Source organism: Vigna umbellata, chromosome 7, assembly GCF_029865625.1.
Source record: "Vigna umbellata cultivar VRB3 chromosome 7, Vumbellata_1.0, whole genome shotgun sequence".
NCBI lineage: Eukaryota > Viridiplantae > Streptophyta > Magnoliopsida > Fabales > Fabaceae > Vigna > Vigna umbellata.
The window spans coordinates 44,656,142-44,684,030 of record NC_142171.1 but is presented as its reverse complement, the minus strand read 5'-3'; the positions used below and the strand labels follow the sequence as shown (position 1 = coordinate 44,684,030).

General features: G+C 33.0%; 2 protein-coding genes across 2 annotated transcripts; one reads left to right on the top strand and one right to left on the bottom strand.

Moving 5' to 3' along the window:
* The first annotated feature begins 17,590 nt into the window (after nt 1–17,590).
* LOC148196367 (7-deoxyloganetic acid glucosyltransferase-like) lies at nt 17,591–19,595 on the top strand. The gene is made up of 2 exons (XM_088094804.1): nt 17,591–18,122; nt 18,396–19,595. The coding sequence occupies exons 1-2, from the start codon at nt 17,621–17,623 to the stop codon at nt 19,340–19,342; spliced, it is 1,449 nt and encodes a 482-aa protein (XP_087950930.1). The 5' UTR covers nt 17,591–17,620; the 3' UTR covers nt 19,343–19,595.
* A 1,595-nt stretch (nt 19,596–21,190) lies between these two features.
* On the bottom strand, nt 21,191–23,358 carry LOC124826721 (7-deoxyloganetic acid glucosyltransferase-like). The gene is made up of 2 exons (XM_047299629.2): nt 22,760–23,358; nt 21,191–22,432 (listed from the first exon to the last, which is right to left on the bottom strand). Exons 1-2 carry the CDS (start codon nt 23,259–23,261, stop codon nt 21,486–21,488), a joined length of 1,449 nt encoding a protein of 482 aa, XP_047155585.2. The 5' UTR covers nt 23,262–23,358; the 3' UTR covers nt 21,191–21,485.
* Nucleotides 23,359–27,889: the final 4,531 nt, after the last annotated feature.

Below are 27,889 nucleotides of genomic sequence, written 5' to 3'. Positions count from 1 at the left end.
ATTGTTCATCTTCTGTAATTAATAAAGGGAGCGTTTTTAGGTGGGGTTCGTACAGTGGTATTGTTTGGGACCAATTAATAAAGGGAGCGTTTTTAGGTGGAGAAGTTCGAAAGCTATGATTTGGAGTTGCTGCAAATTTTGGACCAATTCGACGATGTTTCGCTCTGACAATTGAATGCTCGACTTAGGTTGCTGCATGAACTTGATTTGTCGTTTTGTGTCTCTCTTTCGCCCTTTGGAAGATCACTGAAATATTCTTCGGTTTTGTTGAAGAAAGAATTTTAATCAAGGAACAAATCGTCTTGCGTTTTCCCACTTCCCTCTTCCAAATCTTGAAATGCTTTTCAATCTTCAAAAACAACGAACCCTAAATCCTTAAATTTTAAAAATAAGTGATGTCAGGTTTTAAAATCCATCCAGAAATCCAATTTTTAAAATATTTTTTTATAAAATGCCACGTATAAATTCCACATTTAAAAATTTATCCACGTCAATATTATAACTCATTAAAAACTTAACTCTGTTAAACTAATTTAACGATAGAAACCCAATTGAGTCAAATTTTTATTATAAAAGACTAAATTGAGAAAACTTAAAAACGAGACCAAGGAAAAATCTCATGGAACTCCGAAGGGTTTAACCTAAACTTTTAAATTTCACAGCACTTTTGTCTTTTTGCTGTTGAATTACACCCACAAATCCCGCACCAAAAAACAAACCAAAGTTGAAGACGAAAACCTAAACCAAAACATAATAGGTTAGGCTGTTTCACTAACTATTGTGTGCACCAAAGTGACATCGATCATATCCACTTATGTGTCAGGTCACACAAAGTAAGTATTCACTAAGATATCTTCTCACAGGGTCACTGTCACACGTGAGAAAAAGCTTAGGACAGCATTATTTGTTAAGTAGGTAAACTAAACCCGTTAATGTGTTTTTCATATATTAACGAAAACAACATTATAAAACTTAAACTATAATTGTATTCTTATATACCAATTCTTGATTTTACTTAATCGTGATTTTCGCCATAATTTATTCTAATTGCACCGTTTAAGTGTTTTAAGTGAATTGATAGATTGAATAATATAAATAAAAAGTACTAACTTTTCTAAAAAATAAATTAATATAACGAAAATCTCGTATTGTCTTGAATATTTAATTGAAATGATTAGAATAAAATGGTGCAATTAAACTTATTAATTTATAATTTGTGGAATCTAAAACTCAAGCCTCACCAACTTCACCAAGTGAGCCATATGTGAGTTGAGTTAGGGAAGTGGATTAACTGAATTCCATTGACGTCTTAAAGTGCATGAGTGGATAAGAAGCATATAACCATTTGTGGGGACCCTTGATTTTAAAAAGGGTTTTAGAAAAATTTAGTTAAATTCAAACTCAACCAACCAAAATGAGATTATATGAACATTCTTTCTTGTTTTCACCACTTTTGTTAATCAAAATTCAAGGTGGGGGCAACAACTAATTGAAAGGGATGTTATGGATTCGTTTCGAGATTTTATTTACAAAGTTGGTTGACCTATGTTAGAGTTATTTATTTATTCATACAACTAAATTATATCTTATTTATGATAATATATTTTTTACCGTCTTAATTTGTACTTTCCTAAATTTACTTCTTATAATAATACATTCTTTCTCTTTTCTTCTTATTTCTTATTTCATTATAAAGATGAGAGTTGAGATACCAAGGGACTTCATTCTTAGGTGGGTTTTGTTTTTATCTTCTTAAGGTTCTTCTACTTAGATACAAATAAGGAAAATAAGCTTTACTATATTTTCATATACGAAACTTAATTAGTGTAACAAATTTATTGGATAAATAATTTCATTCGAAGTCAACTTACACTTTATAAACATTTTTTTTATTACAATAGTCAACTAATGGTTGTAATTTGTAATAAAATTTATTATCTGCATTATAAGCTCTAGTTAGATATAGGAATCAATTTGTGAGAAAAACGTCACCAAAATTAGTTAGCATATTTTTGTATCCAGTCTTATATGTAGTAAGGTATATAAAAGTATTTAATTCTTTAAAAAGAATTGAATGTATTTTAGTTCCCATGAATATAATTTCATCTGTATAGTTTCTTTCAGTTTTAAAATTTTAATATTTTCTAACCGTGATCTTATAGTTAACGTTAGGATATAATTATTAATTAATATAATAAAAATAAAAAATATATATTTTACATTAAAAAAATAGATGAAATATGTTTTTAGTCTTTTAACTTTTAGTTAAAATTAGAATTAGTTTTTTTTAACTTTCACCTAATTTAGTTATTTAACTTTATAAATATTTGGATTTAATAATTTTAACCCAATTAAGTTTATTTAACATTTTTAATATAATATATATATATATATATATATATATATATATTCTATAAAAAAATATTTTTACTGTTTTTAGGTTAGAGTTAAAATAACTCATGATGTGCAAATTCTGCATATCCATAAATTCACTTGTTAAATTAGTTTGTTTTATAAAATTTCGTTATAACTCATGAGTTAGAGTTAAAATAACTCACATCATCAAAATAATTGTTTATTAAAAAAGTTTATAAAGTTAAATATTCATAAAATTCATTGAATTGGAGCTAGTTCATACGCTTTTTGACTATTTTATTTATAATAATATATTTTTAACAATAATTAAAAGTTTTTTTATTATGTTAATATATTAGTTTAATTAATGTTATAACTTAATCATATTCATTAGTCATACGTTCTTAAATTAAATTATACAAATGTATTAACATCTAGTTTTCTATTTTTTAATTTCATAAAATTGTGTGTATTTTTGTTTAAATTTAATATAAAAGAATGTTTATATTATATTAGCATTATTTTATAAAAAATAACAACTTATTTAATTTTTTATGGAAGATTCATTGAAGAAAAATTCATTTCTTTTTAAATTGAAACACACTTATTATATTTTAATTGTAAAAATTAAAAATCAGTTAAAATCTTATATATATATATATATATATATATATATATATATATATATAGTAAGTTAGCATATTTTTTTTATCTATTCTTATATGTAGTAAGGTATATAAAAGTATTTAAATTTTTAAAAAGAATTGGATGTATTTTAGTTTCCATGAATATACTTTCATCTCTATAGTTATTTTCAGTTTTAAAATTTTAATATTTTCTAACCGCGATGTTATAGTTAACGTTAGAATATAATTATTAATTAATATAATAAATATAATAAAAAATATTTTACATTGAAATAATAGATTAAATATGTTTTTAGTTCTTTAACTTATAAAAATTAGAATTAGTCTTTTTTTTTTAATTTTGACTTAATTTAGTTTCTCAATTTTATAAATGTGTGGATTTAATAATTTTAACCCATGTTAAGTTTATTTAAGGTTTTAAATATGTTTCAGGATAACATTTGAGTTATACATAGGTTGTGCACATTTTCATTTTAGTGTTAACTGAGAAATACATCTTAAACGTCAAATAAACATAACTAAATTTTGTTAAAAATATTAAATTCACGTAGTGTATTAATTTCAATTTTCATTATTGAGAGTTAAGAAAAAAAATATTAACCCTGAAATAATTAAAAAGTTTAAATCATAATTTAGTTAAATAACGTATTCATGATTTAGTATGAATAACACAATTATATATTTTATTTCTATTTATTCAATAATATTATTTTAATGTTATATTTTTATTAAAAATAACTATATTTTTTTGTTATAGTTTATTTTTCAGCATATTAATTTCGTTATAATATTAAGGGTTAAATATATTTTTCGTCCTTTAATTTTTAGTGAAATTTTGGACAAATTTAGTCTTTCATTCTTAAAATTGTGTGAATTTAGTCCTTTTAAGTAAATTTTGTTAAGTTTATTAAACGTATTTCTCAACTAACATTGAAGAGAAGTGTCAAACAGTGTAAAAAACCTCAAATGCTGTAATGAAATGAGTTTGAAACATCAAATAAACTTAACAAAATTTGGTTAAAAGGACTAAATTCACACATTTCTAAAATTGGGGGACTAAATTGGGGCAAAGTTTTAAAGAGATACTAATTCCAACTTTCACGGAAAGTTAAGGAATCAAAAACATATTTAACCCTAATATTAAATCATTAGAAAATAATTTGTTAATACATCATAAAAGGAATTTTGCAATAACTTTTTTTAATAATAATGAAAAAACAAAAATAGCTTACCTTAGAAAACAGAGAAGTAATGTTGATCTTCCTCGAGGAGTCTTCTCCCTTTAGTTTTGGTCCTCTCTCTTAGATAGTTTACTCAAATTTTATGTTTTCTTTTATTAGAGGTTATCTTTACAATCACCATATCGATTGAAATCGTGAGTAAAGTAAGTTTTCATTTTACCTCCTCTTTTAGAGTCAAAGATGGAATTTTCATTTGCCTTGGGTTGTTTGTCTTAATGTTGTCAAAATGAATTCGAACTTGCAAGTCAAGCGGACCCACCACAGGTTTGAACTTGGTTAGGTTTAAAAAAAATTAAAATTTTGGCATAGATTTTGAGTCTGATCCACAAAGAACTTGGCTCACTCGGGTTGAACTCGTGGTAAGCTGAGCTCACTAGTGCAGAAAAGGCTTTTAACGTCTGTTATTTGGGGTTTTTGGTGTCTGATCACCGTTCGACATCTTATTGGGAGACGTCAATGGGACGGACGTCGGACCCCATGGTCAGACGTCTATATAGACGTCAAATTGTATAGGTTGGACGTCTATTTGAAAGTCGAACTTGGACAGGTCGGACATCTATATAGACGTCGGACTTGCACAGGTTGGACGTCTAAATACGACCTCTGTTATTTTGTACCTGTCACATGGAGACTCATGTTGTTGTCTGTCTCCAAAGACATATAGACGTATCAATCTTGTCTTGAAATCCCTCAATCTGATTGTTACATGGGATAACACTTTCCTTCTAATTTGACCAGTGTTTGGAATATCATAATGTTGCTATTTAATAAAATGCTTACAAAAAATGTTTTCAACAACAAAGCTAACCTTCTTAGCAGATTAAAAACGCAGTGGAGGGAAATGGAGGAGTGCACACAATAAATCACGGGCCAAAAGTGGTCAAAATTGCCGCCCAGGAACAAGCGAGAAAATGCACCAAAACATAACGAAAACACATTTTGATCGGTTCAATGATAACTTTTTGCAAGTATACCAAATCGTTCAAGTAATACAGTGAAATAAGTTTAGAGTATCGTTCTCCCAAGGGAATTTGAGTCACATTATTTAATCAAGCTTGTTTATCAAAATCAATTTACTGATGATAACATTTGATTTCAACTTTGGAAAATGGCATAAAATTAACTACGTAAATATTTAAGAATGTAAAATTGGATAAAAGATCATTGGAATTGGTCTTAGACTACCATTACAGTAACATCCTGAACAACATATGTTCTATATTCAAGCATTCACATCAAAGTATCTTGATTTAATTCCTTAAAGCAAGTTCTAAAATTATCAATTACTTTTAGTTGCTTTTCTTACGTTTATGTTCCAAAAATACTTCCCAGTACAAAAGAACGTTTAAATAAAATTATACTTCCGTATAATCATAAGCAATTCAAGAAAAGACAAGAATAAAAACATATATTGTACAGGAAAATTATATTAATGTATAGTCATTCAACCAATTCCAATGAATAGAAAAACTAGCACCTCCTAGACATCTATAACATACTCTTTACAACAATTCCTTGCAGAAAGCGAAGTCTTGATGCCTTGAAGTGTCTCTTGATCGTCTCCTCAAGTTCTTCAATATTTTTCGTGCTCTGTTTGTGTCAGAAGATAGTTTCTGTCGTTCTGTCACGTCTTTTAAGCCAACATCATTTAATTAATTCGCTCAGTGCACAGGTGTGTATGCGCTGAGCGAATTTCTTAACTGCTTTTCTTCAACTGATGACATTCGCTCAACACATAGTGCTGGTGCGTTGTGTGAATGTCTTCCTTCTGGTTGTGCGAATTATGGCTTGCGCTTAGCGATAATTGACTGACAGTAGTCCAAATAATGCAACCTTTCCTGTATAATGTTTACACAACTTTCTACTTCCTATTACTACTTTTCAATGAGGAACAACATGTATAATTTCAAGATTGAGCTCATTTATAAGTGTAAAAACAGCTCTTTTCCACACTTATCAACTCCCCCAAACTTGAATTATTTCATGTCCTCATGAAATCACAAAAGAAAATAAACATCACAACAGACATTTGACATTTTGATAAAATGACTTTGCACATCAGAAAAAATCACATGCATTGCCAAATATTTCAAACAATTATGACATGGTGCATCACTCACAAAATCACCTATGCCTAGAATATGAACAAGCAGATCAACATGTAGCATTACTCACCACTCAACTATTTATCCTCACATGATAGTAGAGTTGTCATAAAACTTCATCAGCTTTTGCATTCCATTTAATTCACACACCATTGATTAAGTCAAAAGGTCTTTTTAGGTTATGACTTGGCTTGACTAGAAAAAGAATCATGGTTTTTCTTGGATTCAAAGTCACCACTTAGTGAGCTCCAACCCGGGTCATTTATTAGCGAGCCAGAAAAATTTGAACTCGGCCTGACCTACCACGGGTTGGTGGGTAAACGGATTGGCTCACTGACTCACTTAATTACAATTTTTTTTAAATAAAAAAATTACAAACTTTTTATGATTCAAATCTAAACAAATTTCACTCCCAATGTTTAATTAATTTTGAAAATAAGGAACCTAAATAATTTTTTCAAGCAAAAAAAAAATAATAAATATTTTTTTATAAAATTAAAATTAAATTTTAATAAAATAAAATTAGGTATGTAGGTTGGTGGGCCAACCCGGCCCACCACAGGTTCAACCCGCATGAGCCGGATTTAAATCTGACTCGCATAAAAAAAACAATTTTTTCAAACCCAACCCAGCCTGAAACCGTGGTGGGCCAGATTTGCCCACCAGTTGTGACCCATTTTGACAACTCTAGTTTAAATCATTTAAAAATTAATTTTAGCGGAGCCTTTTGGCGTCCGACTTTAGTGGCCCCGACGTCTAATGGATTATTTAGACGTCGGGACTAACGACCCGACGTATAAGGGGAGTGGAACAGTCACTTTTGACCTACCTTTGCAGGCCATTTGGCGTTCGACTCTAGGAGGCCGACGTCTAGATCGTATTTAGATGTTGGGGTGGCGGGATCAGACGTCTAAGTAGCGAAAAAAATGACTTTCGAGATTCTGGGATGACCAATTGGGTTCCGATAGGGTTAATCCGACATCTAAATAAGAATTAGAGGTCGGTGGCTCTCAAGTCGGACGTTTAAGACCAGTAAAAAATTAATTTCTGCAATATTTTTTGCGTCTGTTTGGGAGCAGCTGACGTGTTAGTCAGCTTAGACGTCAATTCCATCCAATGTCTAAATACGAATTTTATAATGCCACCGGTCATTTTTTACGTTGGATATTTGGTGGTCCGACGTCTAAGGGGTGACGTTAAAGGTCATTTCTTCACTAGTGGTTGACTCACCAATCCACCCATATTTTGAAAGTTCTATTACAAAAATGAAAACCCTAAACCTAAAATGCTCTCACTTCTCTGAGTTGATTTGAAGCGGTGCCGACCAACATAGACCGTACCCCTTAAGAGCATATTGGGCTCCTCAAAAGAAGACCATGCTCAACAACATGCAAACTGAGCTTTCTAGTGTGCAGATCGAGCTCCTCAGCGTGCAGACCAAGCTCTACAGCAAAACATTCACACTATGCTCCCCAGCGTGCAGACCAAGCTCTATGGCAAAGCTTGGAGAATGAGCTTTGCAAACACAGACCGTGCTCAAATCCTTTCCCAAATTGTGCTCGTTCCAAGACGACTCATTACAAAAAAAATTGTTATTCTTTTGGGGATTGAAGGAAAAAAACTTGTAATTAAGTAAATCAGTGAGTCAATCTGTTTAATCCACCAACCTTTTGTGGATTGGGTTAAGTTCAAATTTTTTGGACTTACTAGTAAGTGAGCTAGATTGGGTTAACTTACTAAGAGATCAACTCGTGGTTGATAGGACTGGACCGGGCCAGATGGCCTGTTTTGACATCACTAGTATGTGTTGTATGTGACCCAACTCCTACCTAAATTGTCTTTGCATGTTGATTTTTTCGTGTTGTCATATCATTGATTTAGTCTTCTTGTAGGTGTAGTTAGGTTCTGTGGGAGTTGAAGACGTGGGAAGGTGTGGAAGAACCTAGGATTTTCTTTGAGGTGAGGTAATCTAATTTTAGCTTTTATATGTTGTGTTTCATTTTATTTCTCGGTTGAAATTTGGGCACTGTGAAAATTTGAAATTTGAATCATTGCTTGTTTTGGGGAGGGATTGTGCAGGTTTCTCTTAATCCTGTTGCCATATATGGAAAATTTTAACTCATATTTCTGGATTTGACGCTGAAGATCTAATTGGCTGCATAATTAAAGTTTGGTGGGCTTTGGATAAGCAGTAAGTTTTTATATTAAATCTTGAGAGATCAGTCGAAGAAGCAAAATGGTATATTGATGCCACCGTTTTTATTAATCTAAGACATGTGAAAAATATTACATATACATTTTTGGTTATGTCTAAAGCTTTTTTACCACATCCTCCAAAGATGACTCACGAATTTAGCTAATGTTTTCTACTGCACTTTTATTAGTTTGCCTAGTTATCAAGTTTTTCATATTGCTTCTGTACAGATTAATTGCTTTAAATATTTCTGACTGGCTCTCAATTAATTATCCGTGTACTGGTTTATACATGTAATGTGTTTTTTATACGTTTTTTTTAGTTTGATCCTAGAAATAAATTTTTTAAATTCCCATTGCCTTATCGTCTTCCTAGGATTTCTAATTAAAGTTTCATGTTGATGTAACTGCAGATTTTATGAAGGCACTGTTAAGTCTTATGATTCTTCAAAGAGGAAACATGTGGTAAGCTTACATTCTGAATTGGAGAAAATATTCTGCCTCTAACTTACAATTCTGACATTATTGTGTTGCGGCATGTCATGATTGTGTGAGATTTATTTATTTGTCTTCAAATTTAATTGCATTTATATATTAAAATAAAATTCCTTTATTATAAATTTGTGTATCTCGACACTCTTGAATTCTCTTTGAATAACATGCTTTATATGCTCCAGGAATACAAATGGTAATTTTCTATAATATACATTTTGTAAATATTGGTTGCTATTAACTATTATGCACTCCTAATATTATGGGTTTGAGATTTGTTATATTTGAAAGTTGTCACGTAGATAAAACTAATTTATAATATCTCACTTTACAAATCGATTTTGTGAATTGAATTAGACTTAAAAATCCACATGGTATGAGATTTCAGTTGAACTTATTTCATAAGCAAGGAATAACACTATACTCTGTGAAGAGGTTTGTGATTCCACTAATGATTAAACTCCCCATTTGAAGGAAACTAACGGAGAAATATCTTATATTATGACTTGATTATAAACAAATTATATAATAAAATTAACAATAATAATGCTACTTTTTTCATGCAATGGTATCCGCTTATAATGCATGCCAAATAGAAAAGAAATTGGTAAAATGATAAGTTCTCTTTAATTTATACAATTTTTACAATATCAAATATGCAAGTATGCCCCTTTGTTTTAATAGTAAGAAATAACAATTTTATAGGTTGATAATGGTTGAGTCTAAATAGTCAGTTCTATAAATCTAAGCGAAGAGGTTCAGCCATAGTTAGTTTACCATAATATATATATATATATATTGTAACTATTCATCATTAGAATTGTGGTAAAGTTTCAAAAAATAATAATTATTATGTTGTGTTGTTAATTTGGTTTTGCTAGAAACTAGTGAAGTTGTTATAGAGAAAACAATTGAGAGATCTGTGAATTGAGGTAAGTTTGTTTACATTATGATACTTCATTTCTCGTTATGCATTTCATATTTACATCCTAATTCCTATGTCTTCGGTTTATTCTTCATATGTTGTCCTTTCCAGAGTTTTAATGGAGCAGAGGTTGTTATTGATCAAAGCATAGGAAGAAAGTGAGAAGTCAATACAGATAAAACAAGTAAGAATTTGCGTAAAATATTGTTAATTTCCTTTTCAGCTCAAATAGAATAACCACAATTAAAATTATTGCTATCTTTGTTCTGGAAAGTGATTTTATATTAATGTTTCAGCTTCCCAAAAAAAGTCTTTTATATCGAAGTGAGTAATTGTCTTATATTAAGAAGTTTCATTAATAATTTTAGCTTTTATACTTTTCTTTTAATATGATAATGATGTTTATGTAATATATACCTATTTTAAATGTGAAATGCTTGGTATGGTGCTGAATGATGAAAGTTATTGTGGTGTATGGTTGTGTGTAGGGGTAGGCAAAATGCAGTTCAGTGCACTGTACTATAAATAATTGCAGTTAACTATAAAATAGTTCATATAAACTGAAGTGAACTAAAAAATAATTCAAAGAAATTGAATTGAACTAGTTTTTAGTTCAGTTACACTAGTACAATTTAGTAAACTGGTACAAAAAACATCAACAATAATAATACTAAACCCTGGCAACAACTAGACTAAAAACTAAATTGATTTTAAGGTACTGTGGGGATCGTGATTGCAAATGATGATTAATGTTCCTCTGAGGACTCACTGCGTTGAAGAATAAAAGAATAAGTCTGGATCTTAACGCCTATAAACATATGTTTTAATATTATTTTTCAATTGTTATATTCTTTGACCTGTTTTTTAATATTTTTTACATTTACCATAGATTACATAAAAATGGTAACGGTTGGTTAAAAAAATAATTTAAATGATAATATTAATTATATATTTCGTATTAATTTATTATCTTTTAAAAACATACAAGAAATATAGGGTACAACAAATTATGAACTAAGTCAATTTTTAGTTTGTATAACTTTGTTAATGTGTAATTTATAGTCCGTATGAAAAACTTAATGAAAGTTCTTTTAAGTTTTTAAAATCAATTCAGCCTCATATACCAGTGGTTTTAAGTTAAAATCTGTATGAACTAGTTTTTAGTTCAGTTACATTTAAAGAAAAAATTTGTACTTCCAGTTAATTGTACTCAAACTGTATAAAGCTCAATTTCTTTTAACTGTAGTGTATAATAGTTTATTTAGTTTTTAGTTAAAACAAATTTAGTGTTTTTAAGTACAATATAGTATGGTTAACTGTAGTTACAGTACAGTTCATTGAACTATGCCCAGCCCTAGTTGTGTGTTAGGTTTATGCAGTACTGAATGAAACAACCCTTTAAAACTGACAGCAATGTTATATACAAATTTTTTGTATAATTATATACAAAACTTACAAGTTTTTTTACATAATTATATACAGAAAAATCTGTATGTAATACAGATATTACATACAAATGTTTCTGTATGTAATTACATACAAATTTTTTGGTATGTAATGTTACCTACGACAGTTTTATATATGAATTTTTGTCTGTATGTAATCCATATGTAACAATGTATTATATACAGATTTTGGACCTTATATACAAATTTTGTCCGTATATAATGACGTTTTTTCTTGTAGTGTATGAGTATCATGTATAGGCTAGAAAAGCTTCAAAAAAATCTCTTTCTTGTATCTATTTATACTCTGTAAAGGATTGAGGAAACAATAAGGTGAATAAAATACCTTATGTTTTAACATAGTATCAAGAGCATAATCTTAGGGCCCAAAAAATTCTGAATAAATGGTTGATTCCTTCGAAATGGGTGATTCTTCAACGATTGACGATTCCACGATGCATCCATCAAACGTTTCCGCTTCCGATTCCATTTGGGAAAATCTTACGACCAAAATGACGGAGGTTTTATCAAAATGACATCCAACATGTCAATCGTCGATCTCTTATTTTTCAACGGTACTGATCAACATCAAATTAGATGGTTCCAACTATGCCCTATGGTCTTAGGTGGTTGAGATGTACATCTTGGGCAAATACAAACTAAGATATATTGATGGATCCTTCCCTCCGCCATCGGAAACTAATTCGGCATTCCGTAAATAGCGAACTAAGAACGCTATAGTGAAATGGTTGATCAACTCGATGGATCCCTCGTACTGGTAGGGAATTTCATCCGATTCTCAATAGCCAAAGAGGTTTGAGATGTCATTGGTATGATATACTTTGACAGATCTGATACTTCTCATGTTTATGACCTTCGACTAAGGTAACCTGGATGTAGTAGAAAGGAGGATTGATTGAAAAATATTGTAATGATCTGCAAGAATTATGGCGGGAGATATACTTTCGACGTCCTAATCTCATGGAGTGCCCAAGAGATATAAAATAAAACGATGCTTTGCTACAGGAGAAAAGAGTTTATATCTTTCTCGATGGATCGGATAGCCGACTTGATAACATTCAAAGCGACATACTCCAACTAAGCCATTTCCCACAATCGAGCAGGCTTATGCATATGTTCGAAGAGAGGACACTCGTCAGATTGTGATGACATCTAGAGCAAAGAATATAACAAGTGGTGTTGTTATTGCCACTAAGGGCTCATAAGTTGGCCAACAGCCAACACTAGTTACTAGGAAACACAACTCAATCTTGAAGTCAAATGGTCTATTCGATGGAGAAAAGTGCACATATTATGGAAATTCTAGACACACTCATGACACTTGTTTCGAGTTACATGGGTATCTAGAGTGGTGGCATGAGTTGCAATCTAAAAAGAAAAAAGAAATTACTCAACTTGAGGAAGACATTGGTAAAGCTACAATAATCACTATCGAGTCTCAGTTCTCACTTGTTCTTATGACTAGTTCCTCTACTTTAATGGAACCAGGTAACTACGGTCAAGTTTTTTGTAGTTCTAATTCTCAGGATGCAAGTGCATGGATTATTGACTCCAGGGCAATAAACCATATAACCTTTGATCCCATGGACTTCTCCCATTCAACCCTACCACGTAGGACTTGCATTGCAAATGCAAATGGAGTTACATACCCAGTCACAAGTGCTGGAACTATGGCATTATAAACCCCTCACTCTCCTTATATCACATTCTTCTTATTCCTACATTATCTAATAAATCAATGTCTATAAGTCAAATAACTGAAGAACTCAAATGTGTGGTATTGATATACTCTATTTTTGCCTTCTTTAATATATTCTCAACAAGAAGATTATTGGGCGTGGTACTAAGAGAGAGGGGCTATACTGCCTAGATGATTTTAACAAAGGAGAAGCATATAACAGGTATCACTAGTTTAATAGCAAAGAACGAGAAATATGGTTGTGGCATCGTCGTTTAGGACATCCATCATTCAGTTATCTGAGACATTTTTTTTCCAAATTTATTTTTAAATTTAAAAAATGTTGAGTTTACATGTGATACCTGTATTTTGGCTAAAAGCCATAGAACCACCTATAATATGAGTTTGAATAAAATCAATGTTTCTTTTGTTATAATACATTCTAATTTGTGGGGACCTTCCCCTAAGACTATTGTATATGGTCACTGTTGGTTTCTAATATTTGTCGATGATTGCACACGAATGACATGACTTTAGTTGATGAAGACTAAAGATGAAGTGTTTCAAATATTTCAGAATTTTCATGTCATGATTCAGAAATAGTTTTTAGCCAAGATTCAAGTTCTTCACTCAGACAATGGAGGGGAGTTTGTTAACCATCACTTCAAAGCATACATCTTGCAACATGGTCTTCTTCACAAGACCTCATGCTCACAAACTCCAAAACAAAATGGTGATGCCGAATGTAAAAATCATCATATCTTGGAGACAACACGTGCTCTTCTTCTGGACACCCATGTTCTAACTCATCATTGGGACGATGTTATAACTGCAATGGTATACCTCTTTAACCGCATGCCCTCCAATTTCTTGCATTTTAAAACACCTTTGCAAGTACTTTCCTCTCATGTACAATTACCTACCGTGTTGATGCTTCAGTCTAGGATTTTTAGGTGTGTGGTTTTTATTCATCTTCACAAAAACCAATGGAGCAAACTTGATCCATGTGTTGTTAGGTGCTTATTCTTGGGCTATGGATTGCATAAACAAAACTACAAATATTTTGACCCTACCACCAAGAAAACCTATATCACTATGGATGTAACTTTCCTATGAACCTTTCTTTTCTCCTATAGTATCCAATTCAGCTCTCTAAGGGAGTCCATGAATAAAGAGCTAAATTGGTATTTAGCAGCTCCATCATCAATCGCTAAAAAGAAACAAATTGGAGACCATGAATTTAAAATTGGAGGAGTAATCCATGATGAACCTATAGAAATGCAATAGTTAAACTTGATTGAAATTGAGAGTGAAGAGAATTCTCCTATTTATGAAGAAACTAATCAAGAAATTGCTAGTGAAGAAGGTCCCGTTAATGAAGCATATATCAATCAAGGTAAGTTCTTATATTATTTCTTCATCTACTAATGCTCCGGTAAGATATGTATCACCTATCAGAAACAACCGAGAAAAGTCACCCAATAGATATTCTCATAATGTACCCAATAGATATTCTCATAATGTAAAAGAAAGGCAATCCAAAATATCCCATAAATAAATTATGTGTCTACTCAACTGTTATCAAAGTCTATTCAAGCCTTCACATAGACATTATTCTCCTGTCATATATTTTTGGAATTTTAAAGTATTATTGTCGAAGTCTTATATCTTTTAAAGCTTCTTTTTGTCGATAAACTATCTTTAATATCAATTTTATATTTTAAAATAATACTTTGACTTCTTTTTAAATAAATATAACAAGTTGGCATTCTTTTTAATAATATGATAATATATTATAATTTTAAATTATAAAATAAAATAAATATAATTAAAAAAGATATTATTTTATATAATAATAAAGATTTTTAATTTTCATCGTGTTAACATAAAAATAATGGAATCTCAAGTCCTCTTTGATATTCCAGATTTCCTGAACATTAAAAGTCGTGTCTTTTAGTATACGAGATAATAGCATTTGGTCAAGCCAATTTTTAATAAGAAATGATACCTAGTCAAGGACCATAAATTTATTCTTATTGTATTATATATCTTATAAATTTATATTATTTTCTCTCTTTAAAAGTGGATGAGGTATAAAACACCTACTATTCAAACTATAAATTTATTCTTATTATATTATATATCTTATAAATTTATATTATTTTCTCTCTTTAAAAGTGAATGAGGTATAAAACACCTAGATCCTGATATATTAACAACTCATTTTTACCAACTTTTTGAGAATGTAGATTGGTCCGTTTGAAATAAATAATTTTTGTAAAAATGTGACATGAAAAAGGATTCTGGTTAACCATTTTGATAATTTCGAAAATACCCATATTTTTACCCTTTCATATTGAACATAATTTTCATTCTCTCTCCACTTTTCATTTTCGTCCTCTCTCTAATCTCTTTCATCGTTCTCTCTCCATCCTCTCTCCAAGCTCTCTCCTATCTTTCTTCAAGCTCTCTCCTTTGACTCTTCAAGCTCACTCATTTCTCTCTTCAAGCCTTTTCCTTTCTCTCTTCAAGCTCTCTCCTTTCTCTCTTCAAGCTTTCTCCTTTCTCTCTCCTTTCTCTCTATTTTAGCTTCATCTTCTTTGGTGAAGCAACTTGGCGAGACACATGTTCTCCTTTCCATTAATTTTGTTGTGGGAAATGGAAAACTCCAGTGACTTCGGTGATGGGGGCAAGGTATTTCACTATTTCATTTTCCCTTTCACATTTTCCTTTTCCCCTTTGCCAATTTGTGTTTCTTGTTTTGTTAATTATTTTTTGGATTGTTCTAACGTGAAAAGTTTTTTTTTATGTAGTTGTGTGTGCCACGTTCTTTCAAAACCAAGTTTGTTGATGTTTTGAATGAAAGATTGACTCATGAGGGGAGAAATGTCTCCTTTTCTATCATGTTGATGTTAATATTTTAAAAATTATTGTAATAGATTGTATCGAACATTTCCAATTCACAACATCTTCCTTCAATGTTAATATTCATGGATTGAACCAAACTAGGTTCTCATCATGGAATGTTAATGAATTTGATATGCATGATCATTAAACTCACTCACCCATCTCAAAAATTGGAAAAAGTCACCAACAATACAAGCAAAACCATCATGGAGAATCCGGTTGAAGTACCTTGGTTCAAACTCCTATAGAAGCTTTTTCCTCCACAATTGAGTGGGGCAAACTGTGTTTTGATACACTTGACACCATCAATGATGAGCAACTTGAGTAACATGCAAAAAAATAGAAAAAATCATCGATAGGACACAAAAATGACCTTGAGGAGTCAAGTTCTCCTAGCTGGGGAGTAACATGTAACTTTTTGTACAAATCAGCAATTAGTCCCTGGTCATGGTGATATTTCTGTGCTTAAGGCTGTCTTTGTCAATTTTTTTCAATGGATGACTCGTGTTGGTCATGGTTGATGGTTGCAAGTTTATAAAGAAATAAAATAAAATAGAATAAAATAAGAAACATGAAACAATAACTTGAAAGGAAACCCATTTAGGAAGCTTAAAAAAATGTGTTTTTGGGAAATTAACTACATCTATTATAGTGGTCTAAAAATTATGACTTAATATTCATTTGAAAGATCTTTAAGTCTAGATTCCAACAAAACAAGAATCAACTCATTTGGAGTTCGGTGGAGAAAGTTATCAGCAAAACAACCAGCGAAGGTCAGACCTAACACGAATATATAAAACGTTAACTTTAAGGAATTAAATGTACCAACTCAGATGTCCAAAAACTAAAAATTAGTAGTCATTTGAAAGCTCTTTGAGTCTAGATTCCAACAAAAAAAGAATCAACTCATTTGGAGTTCGGTGCAGAAAGTTAAGAGCAAAACAACCAGTGAAAGTTGAAAGGAATATGTAAAACGTTAACTTTAAGGAATTAAGTGTACCTACTCAGATGTCCAAAAATTAAAAATTAGTAGTCATTGGAAAGATTTTTGAGTCTAGTTTCTAATAAAAAAAGAACCACGTCATTTGGAGGTCTGTGGAAAACGTTATGATTAAAATAGTCAGCAAAGGTCAAAGTTGACAGCACGTTATCTTATATATAAGACCCGTATAAATAAAATCATTTCTTACCTTCAGTATTTTATTTTGTGGTATTATATAATAAATTGTGATGAAAAACAATGTTGAGGAATATTTAAGGAAGGGAAGAAAATTAAATTAATATTGGTTCCATAGTAAATTTCGAAAAAAGTTGAAAGAGTATTTAAGTATAATTGGAGGGTGTGTGTGCTTGGTCTCAAGTTCAAACCCTCCACTTGGAATGCGACTCGATTATGAGTTGAATATAAGTAATTTTATGTCTTTTCATTTAAAAAAAGTAACATTTTGAAATGGACCAATGGTGATCCGCCACTTCCCGTTGTGAAAAAGTTTGGCAAATTTTAGTTGTTAAAAGAAACTTTATCCAAAACACCTGCTATTCAAACTAGTTACCTTTAAAAAGAACATTTTCCTAAAAAGAAAGGAAACCATCAAGAAGGAGAGGATATCAATGGCCGGAGCACACGTGGTCATGTTCCCCTGTCCATTCCAGGGCCATGTACGGCCTATGCTGAAGCTCGCCGAGCTTCTTGCCCTTCACCATCTCCACGTCACCTTCATCAACACTCACAGTATCCACAACCGTCTCACTCGTTATGGTGACATTCAATCTCTCTCAGCCTCCTACCCCACCCTCCATTTCAACACCATTGCCGATTGCTACAGCCATGGCAATCACACTGGATCCGGAGACACTTCTGGGGACATAATACTTTCCACAACTCTGCACGCCAAGCCCCTATTGAGAAATATCCTGCTCGCCCAGAGTCCTGAAATTCCCAAAGTTACCTGCATTATTCAGGATGGCATCCTGGGAAGCCTTTCCAATGACTTGGCTTCTGAGTTAGGGATAAGGATAACAATCATTCATTTTCGAACCAGTAGTCCCTGTTGCTTCTGGCCTTATTTCTGGCTTCCAAACCTCTTCAAAACCAACGAACTTCCCATTCGAGGTATGTGGAGAACTCGGGTCCAGATATGCGCACACAATCTCATTCGGACCTTTCTTTAAACAGTTTGCATTCCATTTAGTATATATATACACCAACTCCATTGATTGGAAGGTTGAACTCAATACTAAGAGTTTATGACTCTCTTGGTGTATATGTGTGTGTATATATATACTTAAGTTATGTTTCTGAGAAATTACAGAACACAAGAAAAACGACTTATTTTCAGAAAAGTTGGGTTTATAGTTAATTAATGAAGAATGTAACTGGTTGTAGGAGATGAAGACATGGATCGCATCATAACCAATATGCCAGGCATGGAAAACTTGCTTCGTTGTAGAGATCTCCCTAGTTTCTGCAGACCAGGGGCAAAAGGGAACTTGTCTATTGACTGGGTTTCGTTTCAGACCCAACAATCACTTGCAGCAGACGCGTTGATACTCAACACTTTTGAGGAGTTGGATCGCCTTGTCCTCTCTCAGATACGTCTTCACTTTCCCAAAGTCTACACCCTTGGCCCTCTCCACCACCATTTGAACGTGAGAAAAGCCGAAACCAATGGAGCAAATGATGCTCCTTCCTTTCGGAGTAGTTTTTTTGAAGTGGACAGGAGCTGCATGGCGTGGCTTGACGCTCAGGCTCAGGGTTCGGTGTTATATGTGAGTTTCGGTACTTCAACGATTGTGACAAGGGAGGAACTGATGGAGTTTTGGCACGGTTTGGTGAACAGCAAGAAACGGTTCTTGTGGGTGATGCGGCCTGATTTGGTGGTGGGAAGAGAGAACGATGACCGGATACCGGAAGAGGTGGAGGAAGGGACTAAAGAGAGAGGGTTGATGGTGGAGTGGGCGCCGCAAGAGGAGGTGCTAGCCCACAAGGCCATTGGTGGGTTTTTGACACACAGTGGGTGGAACTCAACCTTGGAGAGTTTGGTGGCTGGTGTGCCCATGATTTGTTGGCCTTATTTTGCGGATCAGCAGGTTAACAGCAGGTTTGTGAGTGAGGTTTGGAAGGTTGGATTGGACATGAAAGATGTTTGTGACAGAGATGTTGTGGAGAAGATGGTAAATGATCTGATGGTTCATAGGAGGGATGAGTTTTTGAAATCAGCTCAAGCAATGGCTATGTTGGCTCACCAGAGTGTGAGTCCAGCTGGTTCTTCTCACTCCAGCATGCAAGATTTGATTCATTACATAAAATCAGTCAGTAAGGAAAATAACTAATACCAGCAATGCACTATTGCATATTCATCATATTTTCTTTTGTGTTACTTAATCTGTCATATCTAGTTATGTTTCAGTGCACCTTCATTACAAGAACCAATTGCAAATGCAGTATTTAGGTAGAAGTTTATGTGCTGGAAACTGTTGATTAAACAAAACTGCTTGTTTCAAATAAAATGTATTCACTTCTTCATCTTTAAACAAGCAAAACTGCGTGGTAGAATTTTACCATTTTCAATAGCTTTTGTATAGACTCATCCCAAGTTCAGGTTGGAACATATTATGTTCACCGTGGAGTTTGGTAAAATATTTGCTTTAGGTGTCTTTGTTGAATTGATTTTAGTTTTAATTTGTAATTCTTTTATTTCCAAGTTTTAGTTTAGGATTTTGTGATGTTCCACTTATTAAAACTTTACTTTTGCTTAATGTCTTCTACTGATTGGATTTTAATTTTGTTCCTTTAGATTTTGATTTCTTATTCATGGTTCTGTTTCCAATTCATTGCATTATCATTTACTTTCTAAGATATATTTATTAATCCATTCTTGCTTGTTTTTTTTATATAGTTAGTCTTTGTATTTCTAGTCTTAGGTTCTCTAGAGTAGAAATGTTCATTTGTTTAGACCAATTTAGTTGCATTAATTCATTATTTTAGTTTAGGTTTCTTTAGCTAGTATTGATTTTTTGATTCTTTTTCCTTTTTATTTCATTTCTTTTCCCACCTTATTTAGTAGTTAATAATTAGTAAATAATAATAAGACCTTACTAAATACTTTAAATTTAATTTTTAAACTTAATTTTTGTTAGGATTCACAGTTTGATTGTCTCTATGTTAGTAGAGACTAACATTTAATTTTTAAACTTAATTTTTGTTAGGATTCACACCTTGGTTGTCCCTACGTAGAGACCAAACTTTTTGTGCGACCAAACTTTTTGGTATCAATATAAATTAAATAACTCTTTTTTGTGGAAATGCAAGAGTTATTGCTAAGCATACTTCGATTTTATCATATGAAAGTAGTAATAGGAAGCATTTTGTGAATTCGTACTTTTAACAATTTTTTATTTAAGCAAGAATAAAATGATATTCTAAAATAGATTTTTTTATAACTTTTTGATCTTATATCTGTTATTTTTTCATTATATCATCACACTAATAAAAAATCAACGAAAAATTAATGCGAATTTTTTTTATTTTAAATAATTATTCTCATAAATGAAATAGATTGCACCATTTTGTGAAGTTTTTGTTCGACATCATGTTTCGCGTTGTAAAAAGGTGCCTGGCCAAACAATCTGTCCAAAAATATAAAAAAATTGTTAAGAAAACATTTGGAAAATGTTATTTGGACAACAAAATTTTGACACAATTTTGACAACGGCGACGTGGCAGCTGTGAATTGGCTCAGTGAACCGGGGTGAGGGGTATTTTGGGTTTTTTCTGGTTTGTTTTCAATTCACTGAGCCAATGCACAGCTGCCACGTCGCCGTTGTCAAAATTGTGTCAAACTTTTGTTGTCCAAATAACATTTTCCAAAACATTTTTCAATCTGTTTATCTAGAATACAGTCATACTATGTGCAGTGGTGAAGAAAAGAAAATGTACAACACTTTCAATGAGAGACCACTGTTCCACTACCCATGCGCTAATGGAGTTTCTCATTACCCTTATCCCAATCAATCTCTCTCTTTTGGCATTCACAACCTCGACGGATGTGGGACTGGTGTAGCAAGAACATGAAAAACAAAGGATACGGGACGGAAATAAGAAAAAAAAGATGAAGTGGGAAAGAAGACTTGTGTAAGAAAAAAAAACAAAAACATGGAGAACAGGTGTGGGAGCTGGTGTAGGAAGAAGAAGATGAAAGCAAAAACATAAAAAACAAATAAAATTTTACAAAAATGCAGACTAAAATATATAGAGGTCCCATCCTCTAAAAGATCATCTGCAATTGCCACATTTGGAGTTGGTATCAGCTTAGGACTCTAACGTTTATGATGCCACATTCCAAAAATTTATTTTTCCATTCTGTCTTTTTCTTTTTACCAATACAGAACCTAAATAGTAAAGAAACATCATTTAGGATCCCACAGTAGATGTGAGATATGATTGCAAGAAGGAAGCTTGAGGAATTGGGCAGTGCTAATTATTTTCTCTGCTGGCTGATATAATGTACTCAATCAAATCGTGGAGACTGGTGTACGAGGAACCACCTGGACTCACACTCTGGTGAGCCAACATAGCCATTGTTTGAGCTGATTTCAGAAACTCCTCCCTCCTATGAACCATGACATCATTTACCATCTTCTCCACAACATCTCTGTCACAAACGTCTTTCATGTCCAATCCAACCTTCCAAACCTCACTCACAAACCTGCTGTTAATCTGCTGATCTGCAAAGTATGGCCAGCAAATCATGGGCACACCAGCCACCAGGCTCTCCAAGGTTGAGTTCCACCCACTGTGTGTCAAGAACCCACCAATGGCCTTGTGTGTCAGCACCTCCTCTTGCGGAGCCCACTCTACAATGAACCCCCTCTCTTTAGTTCCTTCCTTCACCTCAGTTGGTACGTGTTCCTCATTGTGTTTTCCTGCAACAATGTCAGGCCGCTTCACCCACAGGAACCTCTTCTTGCTGTTCACCAAACCGTGCCAAATCTCCATTAAATCTTCCTTGTTCATAATAGTGGTACTTCCGAAGCTGACATACATCACTGACCCTTCGGGCTGAGCGTCGAGCCACGTCATGCAGCTCCTGTCTACTTGAAAAATACTGTTCTTAAACCTGGGAATCTCTTTTCCTTTGTTGGATTCTGCTTTTCTCATGTTCAAATGGTGGTGGAGAGGGCCAACGGTGTAAACTTTGGAAAAATTATGACGTATTTGGGAGAGGACAGGGCCTTCTAGATCTTCAAATGAGTTGAGGATAACCGCGTCTGCTGCAAGTGATTGTCGACTCCGGTCTGCATAGGACTCAAAAGTCGAGTTCCCCTCTTTGTTTGGTCGAAAGAAACTCGGGAGATCTCTGCACCGAAGCAAGTTCTCCATGCCTGGCAAGTTTTTTATGATCCGATCCATGTCGTCATCTCCTACAACCACTCACATCATAAGTTCATCTTATATGTTAACCACATCACCAGTGCTGCTGAATCTATACAAATTTTGTCTACTGTATCAGTTAATTGTTCCTTCGCAAATTGACTTTAAGAATAAGAACAATTTTCTGATAAGTGAAAAACCTGAACCATTAATTAAGAGATTATAGCAGATATGGCTATTGATAATGAAATTGTCATGGTCAAAAAGAAATTGGAACATGTACTAAATGAAATGCGCATATTGAAAGAAGGTACAAGTAAGGCGTGGATTTTAGATAGGGTGAGAGGGATGAATGAATTTGAAGTCAATATACATACCTCTAATGGGAAGTTCTTGGCACTGGAGGAGCTTTGTAGCAGACATATAAGCCCAGAAGCAGCAAGAACTAACGGTTCGGAAATGAATGATTGGTATGGATATGTTTAACTCAGAAGCGACGCCAGAGGAAAGGCTTCCGAAGATTCCATCCTGAATAACGCAACTAAGTTTGGGAATTTGAGGAGTGTGGGAGAGCAGAATATCTCTCAAGAAGGGCTTAGCGTGGAGAGTTACAGAAGAAATGAGGTCCCAGATACGGTCTCCGAATCCAGGGTGGTTACCCTCGTCGTAACAATCGGAAAAGGTCTTGAAATGGAGCGTGGGGTAGGATTCTGAGAGAACTTGGATTTCACCGAAACGAGCGAGGCGGCTGTGGATGGTGTTGGTGGTGAGGAAGGTGACGCGGAGATTCTGAAGGACTAGAAGCTCCGCGAGCTTCAGCATGGACAGAACATGTGCGGGAATTGGAAGAGGGAAGATCAGCACGTGCGCTTCTGCCATTGAATTTCTAGTCTTCAACTTCGCTTTGGTCTCTTACTAAAATGGAAACAGGGGAGACGATTGTTTCAGATAGATCCAACCGACCAGGCACGCATATACTCTGTTACCAAATTAGTACTGAAAGTACTTATTTCCTTTTAAAATATCTACAAATATTTTAAAATTCCTAATCATAGATAAATATCCAAAAATATTTAATTATTTTTATAAAATTTTAAAATTAAATTATTAAAAAATAAATAAATTTTAATATAAATCGAAAATAAATTAAAATTTATTTTAATTAAATTTAAATTAATAACATATAAATTAATTTTATTTTTGTCAGACTCATTCAAATTCACTCAAAACCCCATCTTAGTGGATTACATGTGTTAAAAAAAGGGATCTGAAAACCAGGAAGTGGAAGACAGGTGTGAGCAGTGGAAGACAGGTGTGAGCAGTGGAGTGGCTGTTCAGTTTTGACGGTAGAAGTAAAACTCAAAGTTTTCAAAAATTCACGCCACTTCTACATGCACCATTCTTCCCCAAAGTTCTGAACTCTCGTTTTCTCCTCTTTCTCCCTAGATTTCTTCACCTTCTCTCTACAAAATCTCACTCTTTTCTTCTTCCGATCATCAAACAGACCACACCTGAGCATTTCCGGCGTCGAGGGCGTTCGTTTGAACCGATCAGTTTTCGATTCCGAGCTGTCTGGAAATTGTTGAGCGTTGAGGGTAGAAGGACTTGTAGTGGTGAAATCGTATTCTTCCTCTGTGAACGTTCGGTCACGCTTAGAGGTAAGGGAAGCTTATCTAATTTGATTTAGATTCTTGCTTTGTATGGATGCATGTTCGTTGATTTCTGAATGAATATGAAAAATGGTTGTTACTGCATTGTTGACTGTATGAGGAACTGGAATGATATTGGGTTTGATGATTTGGTTGATGATGAAATATGGTATGTTGTTTAAAAGTATTGATGATTAATGAAAGCCATGAAATGGGTAGGGACATTGTCGAGAGTCAGTATTGATCATTCAATTATACAAACATTCGTTCTCAGTAGCGTTCGTTCTTAATAAGTGTTTGGTAATAGACCAGCGCTCGTTCGATATAGTGTTCGGTTTTCCTGTGGACTCGGTTGGAACTGGGTTCTTTCATTTGGAGAGAATTCTAGTTGAAGACTAGCGTCTTCATTTCGTTTGGTAATAGTTGTACTTAAGTGTTCAACCAAGGATATTCGTTCCTTGGGATTTGATTATAAACTTCAGTATATCTATATGTATTTGTATATTTTTTTCTTTCTTGAACATTAGTTAAAAGATATCTTATATTTATCAGGCCTTTATTCTATAAGTTAAGTAGTGCTCGGTCTTACACCAAGCGCTCGTACTAAGTAAATGTTCGGTCTTACGCCAAGAGCTCGTACTAAGTAAGCGCTCGGTCTTACACCAGGCGTTCGTTCTCATTTTCGTAATCTATCTTTATAATAAGAGCGTTCGTCCAAACTCAATAGTGTTCGCTCTCTACAGGACCCGGTCTTCGACTGGCATTCGGTTTCCTCGATGTTTAACTCATTAAGAAGCTAAGTATTTATTGGCGTTCGGTTTCTTCATATGATTCCGTCAAGTGCTATTATTTGATGTCTTACAGTATCTGTCTTAATTAGTTTCGGCCTAAAGTCTTAGTACTCGGCCTAGGCTTTACGGTGTCCAGTTTGAACTCTCAAGAGTCAGTTCATTAAATTGGCTCACTTGGTAAATAACGTTCGATTCTATTAGCCTCTGAGAACTATTATTGTATTCGGTCTCTTTCACAACCAGTGAGTAACTCTCTCGATTTGATCTGTTTTGAGTTGGAGACATCTCGGTCTCACTCCAAGTTTTCAATCTTGTTCTGGGTTCAAAACTAACATTCGGTATTTGGTATCCTACGAGATCTTTATTCAAATTGGTTAAGTTGAGGTTTTAATAATGAAAGATGATGGAATATGATATGAATGAAATGACTTTGGTTATGAAAGAGTATTCTGGGGAGGAATATCTCATGAATGGATATTGGAATTGGTAAAGTATGAATGTGGATAAAGCTAAGCCGGCGGTTCATCCTGATATTCCGTGATTACTCGTTCTCACGTAGAGAAGGGTAAGTCATGTGTGGGAATGACAGGAGGTCCTAGTCCTTATGGTTAATTTGGATAGATAGGACTAACCTCGGGTGGCAGCTGTTGAGGGTATCCCAGTTACTACATCACCCGGGTACACGAACGTTGTAGCTACACAGATTTCATACAGTCCGGACAGTTAGAGTCTAGTATTAGGCTTTGCATGAAAGAGTTAATGATTTATCTGGTTTAATTGATTTTATGAAATATATGTTGATACATGAATTAAATTACATAAGCTTACCCTATTTTCCTGTCTTGTCCGTTTTGTACGTTCGGTTATTGTCCTGTCGCAATGATCATCCGTGTGGATGTGAGCAGAATAAGAAGAGCTGCTAGAAGAAGCGCTGGAAGAAAAAAGTTTGGTCGGGTTAGAAGTTAAGACCGAACAGTAGAACCGATCGGTCAGTAGTTAGTTTATTTGTACGATGATCATTCAATCATCTTTTACCTTCTTCTTTTGTATGATCGTTCAGTATAGGTCTTTTGTAAACCGTTCGGTCTATATTGCTTATTTGTGCAATTTTAACTTTCTCGTTAATCTGTAAGGTCGTTCGGCCATAAGCGTACGTCCTATCTTTTGTAAGATTGATCTGTAGTATTATTAACGTGTGATTATTCTATTATATAATTTTATACTGTATTTTTGGAATCTTACAATTTTTAATTTAATTAATTTAATAAAGTATAAATTTTATTTTATTTTATTTTTTAATAATAAATACATGCGAATTAACTAATATTTGTTATTATTAAAATCTTTGTTTTTCACTGTCTGAAGTAATTAATACTTATAAATATTAACTCCGATATATATATATATATATATATATATATATATATATATATATATATATATATATATATATATATATATATATATACACGAATACAGATATTTGTGTCCTATAATACTCTTAAAAAATACAATCCACACAATTTATTATATTAATATTTTTAATTATACTCTTTTATATTTTAGAAAAATTTACATTATTTAATAATTTTTACAGTGGTAAAATGATTTTTAATAAAAATTAACTTTTATATTAAAAATTAAAAAAGAGTAATACTGACAGATATTCTTATATTTTAATGAATGTGTTGTTAGAATAGGATATGTAAAGAATGTATTTTGTTTGTTGTACGTAGTGAAAAATTATAATTTTTGGGAAATTGTTTATTGAACGGCTCATGCTGGTTCTGCTGAAATCAGATTCTGAACAACTAACTATATCTTCCAGGCCATGAGCCGCCACATTTCAACCTTTCCTGTCGTTTTTATTACAAAATGTTATTTAATTTAATTTTAATATTTTTAAATTTAGTTTTAAATTTTTTAAATTTTATTTAATTTGGTCTTTTTATTGTCGTTTAAATAATGGTTTAATCCTTTTCGACATCCCTATTTATGTACGAATGTCTCAATTGGGTCCTCGTTTGTTAAAGTGTATCAAAATGGTCCCTAATTTTGAAAATTGATATCAATTGAGTCCTTTCCGTTAAGTTGGCTGGACGGAGTTAAAAAAATTGATGAGTGGATGCTGAGATGACGAACGAACGTTCGTCCACCAGCGAACGAACGCTCGTCCACCAGCGAACGAACGCTCGTCCACCAGAGAACGAACGCTCGTCGACCTCTTATTGCTGGACGACCGTTCGTTCCACACTGGACGACCGTTCGTTCGGTGGTCGACGAATGTTCGTTCGTTGGTGGACGAGCGTTCGTTCGCTGGTGGACGAGCGTTCGTTCGTCATCTCAGCATCCACTCATCAATTTTTTTAACGCCGTCCAGCCAACTTAACGGAAAGGACTCAATTGATATCAATTTTCAAAATTAAGGACCATTTTGATACACTTTAGAAAACGAGGACCCAATTGAGACATTCGTACATAAATAGGGATGTCGAAAAGGATTAAACCTTAAATAATTAATGAAAGGTGTATAGAATCTATCATGTATAAGTTAGTGATTTTTTCTAGTTCTTTTCTAATTTTTTAATTTGAAAAAAATGTTTACTATCATGTCAGCAAAGTCAATTTCACACTGAGTCGTCACCCATAAATCATCAACAACCTCACATTTAACCTTAATTCCATGTTCATGATGATTATCAGTATCATTCTCTTTTTCAAAGCTAATCTAATTCTTAGCCTCCTTCACCCTTGCTTACATTGAAGATCAGTCTCATCCTGGATGTTATCACCGCCCCCATCATCCTGGTCCACAACGTGAACCTCAACATCCAAATCCTCAACCCTACAACCATTATAATCAAAAAAATGGAATTAAATGTCATTATTTACATTGATAATGTTTTGTTTAAATACAAATAGTATTATACTGTCAAGATCTTATAATTATAATTATAGTAACACGGATAAATATTTTCTTAAATATGAAGTTGATGAATAATTACAATAATTATTGTAATGTCACATTATAAAAGAAAATTAATTTGTGAATTACAAAAATCAAGAA

Excerpts from the sequence above, each read along its gene's own strand:
- LOC148196367 (XM_088094804.1), top strand. The coding sequence starts at position 17,621 with ATGGCCGGAGCACACGTGGTCATGTTCCCCTGTCCATTCCAGGGCCAT. Across the intron at positions 18,123-18,395 it reads CAACGAACTTCCCATTCGAG|GAGATGAAGACATGGATCGC; the intron begins GTATGTGGAGAA and ends AACTGGTTGTAG.
- LOC124826721 (XM_047299629.2), bottom strand. The coding sequence starts at position 23,261 with ATGGCAGAAGCGCACGTGCTGATCTTCCCTCTTCCAATTCCCGCACAT. Across the intron at positions 22,433-22,759 it reads CCAAGAACTTCCCATTAGAG|GAGATGACGACATGGATCGG; the intron begins GTATGTATATTG and ends GAGTGGTTGTAG.